This window comes from Mustela nigripes, chromosome 9 (assembly GCF_022355385.1).
Source record: "Mustela nigripes isolate SB6536 chromosome 9, MUSNIG.SB6536, whole genome shotgun sequence".
NCBI classification, from domain to species: domain Eukaryota; kingdom Metazoa; phylum Chordata; class Mammalia; order Carnivora; family Mustelidae; genus Mustela; species Mustela nigripes.
In genome coordinates this window covers 65,106,773-65,121,124 of record NC_081565.1, presented here as the reverse complement: position 1 = coordinate 65,121,124, position 14,352 = coordinate 65,106,773, and the positions used below count along the sequence as shown (strand labels likewise).

Genomic DNA, 14,352 nt, shown 5'->3' with positions numbered 1-14,352 from the left:
TATTAAATGTCCAAAAGAAGAAGAAGAAAAAAAATCTGCAATATCTTGACTAAGTTTTTAAAGTAACTTGGTACTGCTTTGGAAAACCTTTTAGGTCATACAGGAAACCCTACGAGTTTTTAAAGAAAGTGTATCTACTTGACAATATGGAAGCTAAAATTTCTTTTCTGTCAAAAAAATTCCATGAACAAAGTTAAAAGGTGAAATAGACTGGAAAAAAATATTCTCAGTGCCTCTGACCCATAAAAGGTTGCTGCTCTATAATACTCGAAAAGTTCTCCAGAGCTGTCACGAAAGGGTAAACATCCCAAGGGCAGAATGCTCCCTGAAAAGTTGCTTCGGCCCCAGCCTCCTGGGTGGGAACAAGGAGCTTGTGTCTCTCCTTCCCTTGGGGTGGGGCAGGGCAGGGGGTGGCTCCACTTAGAGCTTACTGCTTCCCTGCTGGGACATGCCTGTTCACACCAGGCTCCAGTTCCCTATGTGCTGTAGGAATCTTTAGGAAAACTCTGGGCCCACCTGAAGGCCAGTCCTTGCCTTCCAGTGGGAGCACCAGTAAGGCACAGTGAATGGGGAGTAGTCTGGGGACCGGGGGGGGGGGGGGTAGTCTGGGGGGGGGGGGTCTCAGAAGAACCCCGTCACAGAAACCAGTGGGCATCGATCGGGAACAGTGGTCTGTGAAGGGCCCCAGCCCCTCCCCACCGGTTGGCAGTAGGGGCTTTGCTCTGGGCTCAGAGTTTGAACTGGGGGGTGGTGAGATTGTCTGCTTCACAACCCCCACCCTCAACTCCTGAGGCCGAGCAGGTGGAACCCATCACACAGACTGCCCTTTTGCCTGGGAACTTTGTTTTATGAAGAGGGAGTGGAATTTAGCTGACCTAAAGGTAGGATTCGAGAAGGGACTACCTGATTAATGATGCAGGGCAGTGTATGGCTGGCTTTTTTAATTAGGATGGTGTGCGGATTATCTGAGTCTGTCACACAGATGATTTATTTAATGGAATTAAAAGATTAAAAACCAATTTCAAGGGGAGTGGGGGGATGGGCAAAATAGGTGAAGGGGGGTGGGAGTTACAACTTTCCAGCTGTGGAGGGAGTAAGTCGCAGGAATAAAAGACACAGCATAGGGGCTCCTGGATGGCTCAGTGGGTGAAAGCCTCTGGCTTCAGCTCAGGTCATGGTCCCAGGGTCCTGGGATCGAGCCCCGCATCGGGCTGTCTGCTCAGCAGGGAGCCTGCTTCCCTCTCTCTCTGCCTGCCTCTCTGCCTACTTGTGATCCCTGTCTGTCAAATAAATAAAAATCTTAAAAAAAAAAAAAAAAAGACACAGCATAGGGAATATCATCCATAGTGTAGTAACAGTGGGCGGTGACAGAAGTCACCACACTTGTGTGCTGAGCCTGGCATAGTCTGTGGACTGGTCCAGTCCCTGCGTCGCGCCCTAAAACTCTCACAAGGTTGCATGTCAACTATACTCAAAATTTTTGGAGATAATTTAAAAAAGAAATCTATTTCAAGCCCGTTACCAAGAATTAGTCTCATTTATTTTTTTTTATTTTTTTTTAAAGATTTTATTTATTTATTTGACAGAGAGAGATCACAAGTAGGCAGAGAGGCAGGCAGAGAGAGAGAGAGAGAGGAGGAAGCAGGCTCCCTGCTGAGCAGAGAGCCTGGTGTGGGACTCGATCCCAGGACCCTGAGATCATGACCTGAGCCGAAGACAGCGGCTTAACCCACTAAGCCACCCAGGCGCCCCTAGTCTCATTTAAACTGTATTTATCCACAACATTCCCACGGATGCCTAATTTACTGGTAAAAACCCACTGGGATATTGCTAAGGAGGGTTCATCTCTTTTCCTGTCCCTTTGCTCATCAAGTGACCGTCTTGTGGCTGAAAGAGTTGCTCCAGGGGAGCACGGAACACAGCTTTTGGGGCCAAGGCATACTGAGATTGAGTCCCTGTTCCAAATGCCTTGTTATGAAGCCTCCCCCCTATTTAACCATTAGCCGTACAAACGAAAGCCTCCGTGTCCTGCTTGACGCTTGTAACCGGGTTTCACCGGGAGGCAGCGCTCTAAAGAAAGAACTGGCTCCATTTGCCCAACAAAAAAGCCCTAACTCATCCCGAGTATTTCTTGCAACGGTGCGGAAAAAAGAGCCATCCCGTCTCCCTGGGCTTCTCCGAGGGAGCGCCCTGGACCGCGGATTGACCTGCCCCGTCCTGCACGTTCTAGGCATGCCCACCGATGACGCACCTGTGTGAGAAAATCATCTCCACGCTGCCTTCCTGGAGGAAGCTCAACGGGCCCAACCAGCTCATGTCGCTGCAGCAGTTTGTGTACGACGTGCAGGATCAGCTGAACCCGCTGGCCAGGGAGGGAGACCTCCGGCGCATAGCCCAGCAGCTCCACAGCGCGGGCGAGGTAGGGGGCGGGGCCCGGGCGGGGGCGGGGGCGGGGCTCCACGGGAGTGTTTCTGCCCCCTCAGAAGGGGCTTTGAGCCCGCAGAAGCCGAGTGGAAACTGACCAGCCACCCACAGTCTATCCAGACGCGGCCCGGGTGATTTTCGGACCTGCTGTTCTCTGCTTCCCTGTCCCCCCTGAGCGCTGCCCCGTGGCTGTGTGCGGCTTTGCTCGTTTTCCCGCTTGTGTGAGTTAGGGGGCACAGTTAGGGGGCAACTGGACCTCTCTCCTCTTGTCTTGGGGCACCTAGTGCTTAGCTGTGATTTTCTGCCCCATGGGCTGAAAGTCCAAACAGACTTTGGGGCTTACAGATTATTGAGAAAAGGCAGTGACGAGAGGACATCCAGAGACACTTTGACCCAGCAAGCAGTGTCCCCCAGAAATGACCCAGAAATGGAGATCTTTGCTTCTGCGTGTGTGGCATTCTGCACTGGGGCTTGGGTCTGCTGTTCTCATCACCTTCTCTGCCTGCCCCCAGAGAGGGGACCTAGCCTTTTCGTTCCTCCATCCTGTGACATCAGGGGACAGTTGAGGCTAGTCCAGGCCACGAAGAACAGTTCTGAACGTGAAAACCCAGAAGCAGTTCTGAGAATTCTAGACACCAGGAGCTTCCAGTCCAGTCTCAGTGTCCTGCTGACTCAAGATCAGTGTGTGTGGGTCAGATAGGCCTGACATTAAAACTGAATCTGGTGACCCTGAAAATTAGAGCATCAGGCAGAGAGAGCAGGAGCCTCTGAACTCTGCTGAAACTGCTGGTAATCTACAGGCCCCTCCGGATGTGCTTTAAAGTGACTGAATCCAAGGACGGGGATCCAAGCTTACATTATAAGATAAGAGTAACCGTAATAATAAACTCAGTCCATTGGCCCAGTCTTCTCTTGTCTTCTGATATCTGACCAGCAGTTTCTAGAGCAAGGGTATAATCCACTGTATTGTTCATTCTCCTTGCCCTTGAGACTTTAAGTGAGTAAGTGAAGCTCTGATAGTAGGAGTAAGGGAGGGGAATCTGTCAGGTGCCCCCGCTCTGCTTGGCCACCAGCCCCTCCCCCAAGCTGTTACTGCCCGCTGGTAAGGAAGCTCTTAGGCACATGTCACCGGTTGTCCTGATGCCTTTTTCTGGACCCCTCACTGCACGAAGTTGTCTGTCCCCTTAGTCTGCTCCCGTGTGGCCAGTGTCTCAATCTTCCCTGACCCTGAGGTCCCACCAAATGCCTTAACAAGCAATAGATCTGCTCTACCCTCCCAGAATTGTCATTTTAGCGATCATTTGGATCGGACTCGTGGGCAGAGGGGTTCTCAAAGCTGTAACTGCAGTGTAGACTAGAAGGTGGTCCTGGTACCAACAGTCAGGAGCCTCCGCCTCCACGTGAGGAGGGAACCTGCTCTGGGTTCAGAGGGAGGAGGGGAGGGAGGTGCAGCGCAGAGCACAGCTGCCTCTGGGTGTTGTCCCTTTTCTCTCTCGCAGACTTCTGCTTTTTCAAAAAACACAGGTGACAGGTAAGGCTCCAAGTCCTGTGCAGCCTCGTTCCTCCCTCCTCCTCTCTAGCACCACTGCCTGCCGGCATCGCTTTCCAGACCTTTTTTTCTGTGTGTGTTAAAATTTTACATGATGAAATAATGTAACAACTGGAATCTTTTTCCTGAAAAATTTTAAGCCTTCAGGGAAGTGCAAGAAGAGCTCAGTCATCATCTGCTTCACACTTAAGTTAACCAAATGTTTACTCCATTGGCGCTGTGTCTCCTCTCTCTCTCTCTCTTCTATTTATATGCTTATTTGTTTTGAAAATATGACATTTCACCCCTAAATAATTGAGCTTGTAGCCCCTCCACTGTGGGGTATCCTCCCACTGGTACAAGGTGGAGGAGGGACCGTAAAGTAGCTCCCAAAATGAGACCAAAAAAACGAAGCAGGCAACTCCTTATAGTTTACAGTTTTATTCGGCGGGACTTACGAGCAGGGGAGATGGAGTGGGCAATGACCCACTTGTGCTGTTTAGTCTCCACAAAGTCTGGGCTGTTGTCTACAGATTTTGTAGACAGGGTCCGTGTGCCACTCACGGACTTTTAACATCGAATTAGATCTCATGGCACCACCTGCATGTCAGGAAAGGGAGACACTTTGTTCTCTTCAACAAATTTACCAAGGGCCAAAGCAAGCTTCCTACCCTCCTGGCCTTGGTGAGTGTTTCTCAGGTTCGTATGTTAATCTCCAAGAGCCCCCTGGGCCACGGAGGGCGTCAACAAGTGACCGTGAACAAGACAGAGGACTAAGGATGGAGTCACCCGGATTACCACAATTTAATTAATTGTGTTCCAGAAACATAGCATGGATATAATGCTACTATTAAATATATAGTCCCCATTTGAGTGTTTGCCACTCATCCCAGTCATTTCTGTCATAGCTGTTTGCATTCATTCGTGTGTTCATTTGAGAATGTAGAATCCAGTCAAAATTTTCTCACTGCATTTGTCTGCCATCTCTCTCTCTTTTCTTTTTGCCTTTCGCTCATTGCATTGACCTTTTTTTTTTTAACTGTCCAAGGTAATCTTTTCATTCCCTCGCAGAACCTTCTCAAGCTGGTGTTTTGGGTCGCTGTTGGATTTCCGAGATCTGTCCCCATGAATGCCCTGGGTCAGTTTTTGCAACATGTGCTTAGAGTTTATCATTGTTCGGGTCCCCTAGCGCTCTGAACTGGTGCCTCTGGCCATCTTGGTCCCCACGTGTGACCTCCTATTGTCCCTTCCGGCAGATCAACATTATGCAGAGCGAAACGGTGCAGGACGTGTTACTCCTGGACCCCCGCTGGCTCTGCACCAACGTGCTGGGGAAGCTGCTGTCCGTGGAGACCCCACGGGCCCTGCACCACTACCGGGGCCGCTACACCGTGGAGGACGTCCAGCGGCTGGTGCCTGACAGTGACGTGGAGGAGCTGCTGCAGATCCTGGACGCCATGGACATCTGCGCCCGCGACCTGAGCAGCGGGACCATGGTGGACATCCCCGCCCTGATCAAGACGGACAACCTCCACCGGTCCTGGACAGACGAGGAGGACGAGGGGCGGGTCTACGGTGGCGTGCGCATCGTCCCCGTGGAGTACCTCACCCCCTTCCCGTGCGGCATCTTTCACAAGGTCCAGGTGAACCTGTGCCGGTGGATCCACCAGCAGAGCGCGGAGGGAGACGCAGACATCCGCCTGTGGGTAAACGGCTGCAAGATCGCCAACCGCGGGGCCGAGCTGCTGGTGCTTCTGGTCAACCACGGCCAGGGCATCGAGGTGCAGGTACGCGGGCTGGAGACGGAAAAGATAAAGTGCTGCCTCCTGCTGGACTCCGTGTGCAGCACCATGGAGAACGTCATGGCCACCACGCTCCCTGGGCTGCTGACGGTGAAGCATTACCTGAGCCCCCAGCAGCTGCGGGAGCACCACGAACCCGTCATGATCTACCAGCCGCGGGACTTCTTCCGGGCGCAGACCCTGAAGGAGACCTCGCTGACGAACACCATGGGGGGCTATAAGGAGAGCTTCAGCAGCATCATGTGCTTTGGCTGTCATGACGTGTACTCGCAGGCCAGCCTCGGGATGGACATCCATGCCTCGGATCTGAACCTCCTGACCCGGAGGAAGCTCTGTCGTCTCCTGGACCCACCCGATCCCATGGGGAAGGACTGGTGCCTTCTCGCCATGAACTTGGGTCTCCCCGACCTTGTGGCGAAGTACAACACCAACAACGGGGCTCCCAAGGAGTTTCTCCCCAGCCCGGTCCATGCCCTGCTCCAGGAATGGACCTCCTACCCCGAGAGCACGGTGGGCATCCTCATGTCCAAACTGCGGGAGCTGGGGCGTCGGGACGCAGCAGACTTTCTACTGAAGGCGTCCTCTGTGTTCAAGATCAACCTCGACGGCAATGGCCAGGAGGCCTATGACTCGAGCTGCAACAGCGGCACGTCTTACAACTCCATTAGCTCCGTCGTGTCCCGGTGAGGGCAGCCTTGGGCTTGGGCGGGGTCTCTTTGGACTGCAAAACAGGGGGACGCGGCCCCTCTTTCCTATCTAGAAATTCAGGGTGCATCCCCCCCATGCCCACATATGGAAGGATGCCACCCTCCCCCCTGTTTTACCAGTCTCTCTGCCACTGTGTCCCTCCCACTCACTCCACTGTGTGTGGATGGTCTTTCTCGTTTCAGAGCAGACCGTGCATCCCCTTGTCCTCTGGCCGTTTGAGAAACGTCCCTCCTCTCTGTGTTCTGGATCCATCTCACCTCCAGCACCTTGCTCCTTGCTGATAATTTTACTGGAATTCCTCACTTTCAATGAAATTTTTTAAACTATGGATTATCCTTTAAAGAAACACACACACACACACACGTTTATCCAAAATGTGTATTTCTTCTCCTCTTGTCCCTGTTAGACCACGTCCTCAGCTTATCTCTTTGGTATTTGTAGGAAGGACTCCCATGCACGGACTCCCACTGTATCCCTCATAAACAGACAACATGTGAGTGCCTTTGCAGAAGAGGGTGTGTCTGAGAGCAGCCGGGTCAGCCAGGAGCTGTCGCCAGGAGATGCCCCCTCTCTGTCCCTTGCTGTCTGCTGATCACCGCTGGAGGTGCTGCGTTCTGAGCTGGTTTGTCCCCCAGTAGTTTTTGTGTTTCACTTGGCAAGGAAAGGGGAGGAAGGAACCCTCTTCTGGAGTCATTTCACGACCGGCGCTGTTTCCACGGGAAGACGTGTCTTTGTTGCTCTTGTTTAAACGTCGACGTGCAGGTCCACACGGCACCTGCCCACGGTCCCCCTGCCTCATTCCCGCACATCTCAGGTAGAAGGTGACACAGCTGCAGGTGAGGAAGGCCTGTGGGAGAACTCAGAAGGCCCCTGCCCCGTGGTGTGTGGCAGTCCGTTGTCATCAGTGCACAGCGGACAGTTTTCACATCTAGCTTCTGGTTCCATAACCTTGTGTACTTGAAGTCCAACAAGATGAAGGAAGTCAGTTTCCTTGCAGTGATTTTAAGTTGTGATGGAGTTTTAAGTTGATATGAGGGAATGTGTCCTAATTCTTCTGTCCTGGGAAGCATGTAATTTTAATGTTCCATTCCATGTGTGTATATGTGTATATATATATAAATATGCAGTATGTATATACATATATATGAATACAGGTATTTTTACTTAATCTATACAAGGTAGTAAAAAGATGTTGGTTTCTCACTTCTGTTCTCTTTTTTTTCTTTTCCCTTTTTTTTTTTTAATATAAATAAACTATTGCTTGTTGCATTCGATTGTTGGTCTTTCATTCAAAAGGGATCCTTTATCTCTGTTTTATTTTCACCCCGCGGTACCCACAGAGCAGACAAACCACACTGAAGTCCATAAAGCCGTGAACCTGAACCCCCGTATGGACACACCCAACTTATTTGGCGGGCGTTGTGACTAAAATTGGGAAACGTACAGGGAGATGGGAAGAGACCAGAAGGTTTTCACGTTTGTTCTCACTCAAAGAGGGGAGACCCTTCCATTGTTCTTGCCTGACCCAAACACAGGAGGAATCCTGGAGTCCTGGCGCGGGCACTCGGGGAGATTGGTCTGTACACACGTGCGGGGAACGGCCTGCAGGAGGGAGAGAAAACCCACCACACATTACCCTTCATGAACAATCACACCCGACACTGCGCAGGGCATCAGAGGTCAGGACAGATTTGGGAAGAATCTGGAGAGGCCCTTCCTGTTCCTGCTCGAGTTCTAACCCAGCTCAGAATTCTGTCCCCAGACCCTTCACAGACTGCAAATGGAAACAGAAAAAAGAAACTCTTGGGGCCAAATGTCACAGAATTAATAAAAAATCCAATTTAGAAATGCAACGGTACCAAAACCATCGTAGGACCCTGGCCAGCTTGACACAGTACCTTCCTGTGGTCGTCTCATGAATATGTCTGTGTTCCCGCCACATGGGGTTAACACTTCTAGGATTTCACAAGTGTGCTCAAGGGTTGGGGGACTTATGTCCAAGCACTGATTCCAAAAAGGATTCCCTTTTCTTTTTCAAAGGTAAGTATTTTTGGCTTTTTATACCTGTTCTTGATAATCCAATATTTTTTGTTCTCTGATTCTGTCCTTCAAAGACATAACCAACCACCAGAACGCCCTGATTCAGGCGTTCACTGCTGTACTTCGGATCATAATAAATGCTTGGAGAGTAAAATTCAGTGCTGGCGTGAGGTTTTTCATGTGACATGTGATAGTAACCCAGCCTATCAACTACGATAAGGGAGATATTTCAATTTTCAGTGAAATGGTCTAAGTCCAGATATGATTAAAAGCTAGACCTTTTTGGTCCCTGGGTGGCTCAGTTAGTTGAGCGACTGCCTGCAGCTCAGGTCTGATCCCAGAGTCCTGGGATCAAGTCCCACATCAGGCTCCCGGCTCCTCGGGGAGTCTGCTTCTCCCTCTGATCTCTCCCTCTCATGCTCTCTCTCTCACTCTCAAATAAATAAAATCTTTAAAAAAGAAAAATGCTAGATCTTTTTGGGCTAGGTAAGAGACTTAGGCCCTCATCTAACACCCGCAAATACACGAAGTGGCCCCATCTCTTTTCTAAATAACAGATCATGAACCAGAAAAGACCACTCATGGGAACCCACCTTGAGGGTGTCAGCCTAAAGAAACACCACAGATCACAAAATTACTTGAATCAAGCTGCTCTTTACAGTTTCAAGTGAAATCCTATGAAAAATTTCAAAATTCTAATAACTTCAAAAGGGTATAGTAAATTAAGTATATTGGTCAAATTATATAGCCTTTTAAATATATTTATGAAGTGATGAACATGAGGATGTGTTTCCAGTCATTACAAATGGAAACATTCAGCACAAATATTACATGTACAGAATGAATAATTGTATAAACCAACACCCCACAAAATTCTACATGAAATTTGACATGACTCAGTCTTGTGCATGATGGTGACTTTTCCATTTTTTGCCTAAATGTCTCCATAGACAAATGCTTATGTTGGTTCCAGAACCAAAAGGAATCCAGGCTTGGATTGAAGCTGCAGAGACAGGTCCCACAGCAGCCACTGCCTTCAGAAGTCTGTATGCCATCTTAGGGACTACCCAGAACCCAGTTACACTGGCAGCACAATTTTCTGGACTTTATTTGCAGGATTGGAGCTTTCAAAATAGATAGAGACTTCATTACTTGATTACCGATCCACCTCCTGGGGAATATGAGATCAAGACAGTTTGCAGGTACAACGGCTACAATCTAAATTGTGACTATGAAATACAGTTTTTTTCTCTGCACGTGTTCAAGTTTATAACAAGATAATGTGCTCCATTTACCCATAAACAATGTGGGTAGGATTCCTGTGAGTCCAGGCCTCTGTTGTTCTGAACATACTGGAAGGGATAACTGATCAGATGACCACTGTAGTCATCACTGCCTTCAGCCCGAGAGCAGGTTCTGCTTACTCAGTGACACTAGATAGCCAGTTTTCTGGAACATTAGTCCTTCGAGGGCTCCAGTTGCACTAAAAGCCCAACAAGAAGCACAGGACCCTGGAACCAAATTAAAAAGCTCTCAGGCTACAGAACCAATAGCAAGAGCTATTAGCTCTCTTGGCTACAGAACCAAGAGCAAGAGCAGCTCCCACATCTGAAACTCTTTTGAAACACCATGACCTGACCATTGTTTCTCAGCCGAACACAGCAAGGACACGGATTTCTTTTACCTTTACTCTTGAGCGGCAGCTGCTGAGTACTGGCTCACCTGATCTTTCACGGGTTTACGGAGCCTTTCTCTCTTCAGTCGACAGATGAGGAGGTCTCAGCAGATGAGGGGGTCGCAGCAGAGAGAGGGGCTTGGCACACATTCGCCTCCTCACGCTTCTGTATCTGAAGGCCAATCATTATGGACCTGAATTCTTCATTGGTCTTTAAGGAAAAGAAAGTGGAATGTTGAAAATTGAGATTATTTTGGCAAAGCACTGAGGAGGGGACGCATGAAACATTCAGCAACCCAAGCCACACTCACCAGGTCACCAAAGGCATTCACTGCCGTCTCAAAGCTGTGTTTTCGTTGGGTGTACTCCTGGTTGTGCTGTTCAATCACTTTCTGATTCTTCTCCCACACTGTTCTCCTCCGTCCTTCTTCGTTCCCACAGAACAGATTTATTAGCACTGTTCCAGGATGGGAAGCCTCTGGGTTTGGGGAGAATCTAGAGTGGACTGGCAGTCCCCAAACACTGGCCCAGGTCCCTGGAGAGAAAGGGGGCACAAGAAGAGGTGTCGGGGGAAGGCACAGTGTTCCGTCACTCTCCTCTTCTGTCTCCAGTAGGCACAGATTCTTCTTCCCTCTCTAGTCTTTGTCAAAGCCAACAGAAACGTTTTATTTCCAGAAAAATACGGTTTCATAAAACGAGGAAAAACAGAATGTCGAAACTGCTTCTTCCTCCCCATTCTCTGTGTTATGGATTATTATGTTCCTCAGTATCGAATATGCTTTTCTTGACATTTAATTTAAAATGTTTAAGAAAGATGCTATTTTAAGCCAAAAAGTGTTAATCAGGAAACCATGAATTTGCCTTCTGAAAATCATTTTTGTTCTCCTTAGGAACATGATTCCACAGGTCTAGACAGTGGGTCACAGCTCCTTTTCTGGATTTCCTTTCTGATAAGCTCCTGTGGGTCAGAGCTCTGCTCTGTTTGTCTCTATTTTTTACCCTGGAGCTTCCCGTTCAACTGGATCTCCTTATAGAGCACATCAGCTTGAGCTGCGGAAGGTTAGGCCAGGAGCCCAATGGTGCTGGCATGTCTGCCCGGAGCCCCCTGAGCTGACAGAAGGGTCTGCCCTGACCCAACCCAGGCCTTTCAGGCACAATTCCCCATTTGGCAAACCTCAGCAAGCTTCCCAAGGACATGGAGCTGGTGCTCACGGAGCCTTCTTAGCGGCGAGACTCAGTTCTGCTGACATATGACAGCATGTGTTGGTTTGCCTTATTTTGTGTACATAAGGGTTCTTGCTAGCGAGATCTTGGAGGCCAGAAAGCCACAAAAATTGGTTGGCACGATTCCAGCATTGAAAAGCTGTTAGACAGCCCACCCCCTCCAGAAGTCTCCCATAATAAGGTAAGTTGGCCATGGAACAGGTTACATGGAAACTAGGTCACTCACCAGCATCAAGAAAACTTTCCTGCCACTAGGTATCCTATGAACAGCACACGGTCCCCAACCCTGTGGCACCTCCCTTTTGAATATTAGTTGGGCTCCTAGAAACCCAAAGGCTTAGCAGGGTAAGTATACAGTCACGGGCAATACCTACTGTACACTGCTTATTTAAGTCTAACAATTGTAATTCCAGAACACAGAGATAGCTAGGAAGATGGAAAAGAAGAATTAAAAAAGAACCTAGAATTACAGTGTCCATTAGGAGGAAACTTCCAGTTAGATAGGATTGTTCCTTTAAGAACCACAGTCAGAGTTCCTGATCCAAATCTACTGAATGGGTTGCCTACTTTAGTTCATATGTAGAAGCCTCCAAAAGCCTTCAAGATTCCAAAGTAGTCACATGGAAAGGTTCATGACTAAAGGCTACTGGACAGTTAGAAACACAAAGGATGCTTGAGACCAAAGCCTGTAAGACTGACTTGTCTCTTACGCCTCCCCCATCCTCCTTCCCCTGAGTGCTCTCTCTAATACTTGCCCACCTCAGGGGCCTTTTCCCCTGAGGAGACACTTTTCTTTCCACAGGAAACCGCCTGAGGTGACAGGTGATCCTCCCAAGATGGCTGTCATCCTTGGGCAAGGACTGAACTGAGGGCTGCAGTAAAACAGTTCTTCAACCTGGGCAGGGGCCCCAGAGTTTGTTTCTGTGTTTCTTTCATCTTTAAATCAATCCTCCTAAGTCCAGGCGAGAGAGGGAAATAAATATTAACATTACCTCTTCCTTTCCAAGTCCAGACCCGCTGGTTATGGATCCTTTTCTCCTGGAATTACTATCCTCTTGTCCCTCTGGTTCTGCATTCTAAGAACCTGGCTTGGCTTTCCACCTGCCTCGGCTCTCTCTTGAGCTCGCTTTGGGAGTGGCTCTAGATCTTGTAAAGATAGTACTATTTACACCTTTAAAGAAGTCTTTTAGGTCCATGATGTTGTATAATATTCCCGAGTGTTACTGTCTTTCTTGGCTAAGATCTGATAATATAGTTTTTAAAATTTTAGTAACTACAGAATAAAAAAATTGGCCAAATTAAAAGCTGATATTTAGACGCTGACAGAATTTTTTAGTTTTCACTTTTTTTCTTTTTTTAAAATTTTTATACCTTTTTTGTTAAGCAAAATTTACTCAGAGGAAAACTTCCTCACAGGTGGATGGGTGCATCAGTCCTTCAATATTATTAAAGCAAGAAGTCTGTTCTTTGAGAAACTAAAAACGGGTGTACTTGTTTTACAAATGTAATCTTTACAGGACAGAAGGTCTGGTTCCAAAAACAATTCAAAGAACACCAGTAATTTTTACCATTCCCCAAGCCGCCTCCCTTATTTATCTCAAAAGGCATATAAGTATTATAAAAGTCCTCACCCAAAGAGATAAGAAAGTCCTTCAAGAAAGTGCTTGCATTTTTTTCCTGTGCCTTCAAAATATGAACATTCAGTGTTCTACTCATCTTCTGCAGGAACTCCTTCACAATGCAGATTCCAGGAAGGTCAGTCTTACCAAGCAAACAAGGAAGCCAAGGCCATTTAAAACTTGATTTGCTTCAACAAATACAAATATTAAGTGTCTTCCTCAGAAGTACTAAAACCAAAAATTTTTTTCCTTCTATATGAATAACCTTAACTTATTCCATCCACCAAAACATAGATCCAAACTTAAACCTTGGATTTTTTTTTAAGATTTTATTTTTTAAGTAATCTCTGTACCCAACAATGGGCTCGAGTCAACAACCCAAGATCAAGAACCACATGCTCTACTGACTGAGCCAGCAAAACTACTGAGTTTTGTACCAATTTCATGACAGTAATTTTACAATAGAAGCTCTACTCTCTGCAACTTTCTGTATGTTCATGGGCATCTATAGATATTGTAAATGCTTCCACCTTCAAATGGCACTGCCAACATGAATTTGTGAAGACCTCCATTTAGCTGGTTTGAAAGCAAGTGACAGTGACAGTAGGTGTTAAGCAAAAGGTAGAAATTAACACAAGGGCTTTTCAAGTTCACACAATCTAAAAAATTATTTGGTATAAATACTACTTTAAGGTTGATGGTTTAGCTAACACAAACACATCTTTAGAGTTATCAACAGTAAATATAAAGACTTTCATCCTACCTGAGTTTATCAGCCAAATAAGTTGTTATCATTTATAAGAGCTACCATCAGTTTAAAAGCTATAATAACTTGGGATAAAATTGACTTTGTCTAATGCTTAGTAAGGTTTCTGTAAGTAACCTGTACATAATTGTTAATACAAGTAGATTAAATATCAAGTTTTGGAGTAAACTTTTTAATTGTGTAGGGGCCAAGGGCAAGCTGCCCCAAGATGGACCACTCTGGTGTAAAAATTGTTTTTGAGTTAAAAGCAACCAAAAACCAGCTTATTCAGGAAAAATTCTTTTCCTCTCCCTCATCTGCCTCCCTTAGGAGGAAGAGGGCATTAACAGATTCCTCCTTATAAGGAATTCCTTATTCCTCCTTACCTGCACAACACAGCAACCTTTGCTTTCCAAATACCTATTCTCACTGCCCGCTAACAGTCTCCTTCCTCTTTATATCCCCAGTTCTGATCTTTTACCTTACCTCTGGATGTCCTGTAAGCCCTCTGTTGCCTGTCTGTCTTTAGAATTTATGGATTTGTATATGTGTGAAACAAAATTTGATTTTCTCCTGTAAATCTGCCT

General features: G+C 47.4%; 1 protein-coding gene and 1 long non-coding RNA gene across 3 annotated transcripts in view; one reads left to right on the top strand and one right to left on the bottom strand.

Annotated features, from left to right (window-relative positions):
- Window positions 1–7,731, top strand: part of DAPK1 (death associated protein kinase 1) — a 78,025-nt gene extending 70,294 nt beyond the window's left edge. The window contains exons 23-25 of one of the 2 annotated variants that reach the window (XM_059411733.1): window positions 2,231–2,419; window positions 5,209–6,437; window positions 6,904–7,731. In XM_059411733.1, the coding sequence (XP_059267716.1) occupies window positions 2,231–2,419; window positions 5,209–6,437; window positions 6,904–7,054 (1,569 nt within the window). In that variant the 3' untranslated portion in view covers window positions 7,055–7,731. Of the gene's footprint in view, window positions 1–2,230; window positions 2,420–5,208; window positions 6,438–6,644 lie in introns of both variants that reach the window. The other variant, XM_059411732.1, reaches the window with a different exon arrangement.
- Window positions 7,732–7,784: 53 nt separating this feature from the next.
- Window positions 7,785–12,468, bottom strand: LOC132024758 (uncharacterized). The gene is made up of 4 exons (XR_009406301.1): window positions 12,394–12,468; window positions 10,489–10,712; window positions 10,225–10,388; window positions 7,785–8,064 (listed from the first exon to the last, which is right to left on the bottom strand). It is a non-coding gene; the product is annotated as an uncharacterized LOC132024758 (long non-coding RNA).
- Between the last annotated feature and the right edge of the window lie 1,884 nt (window positions 12,469–14,352).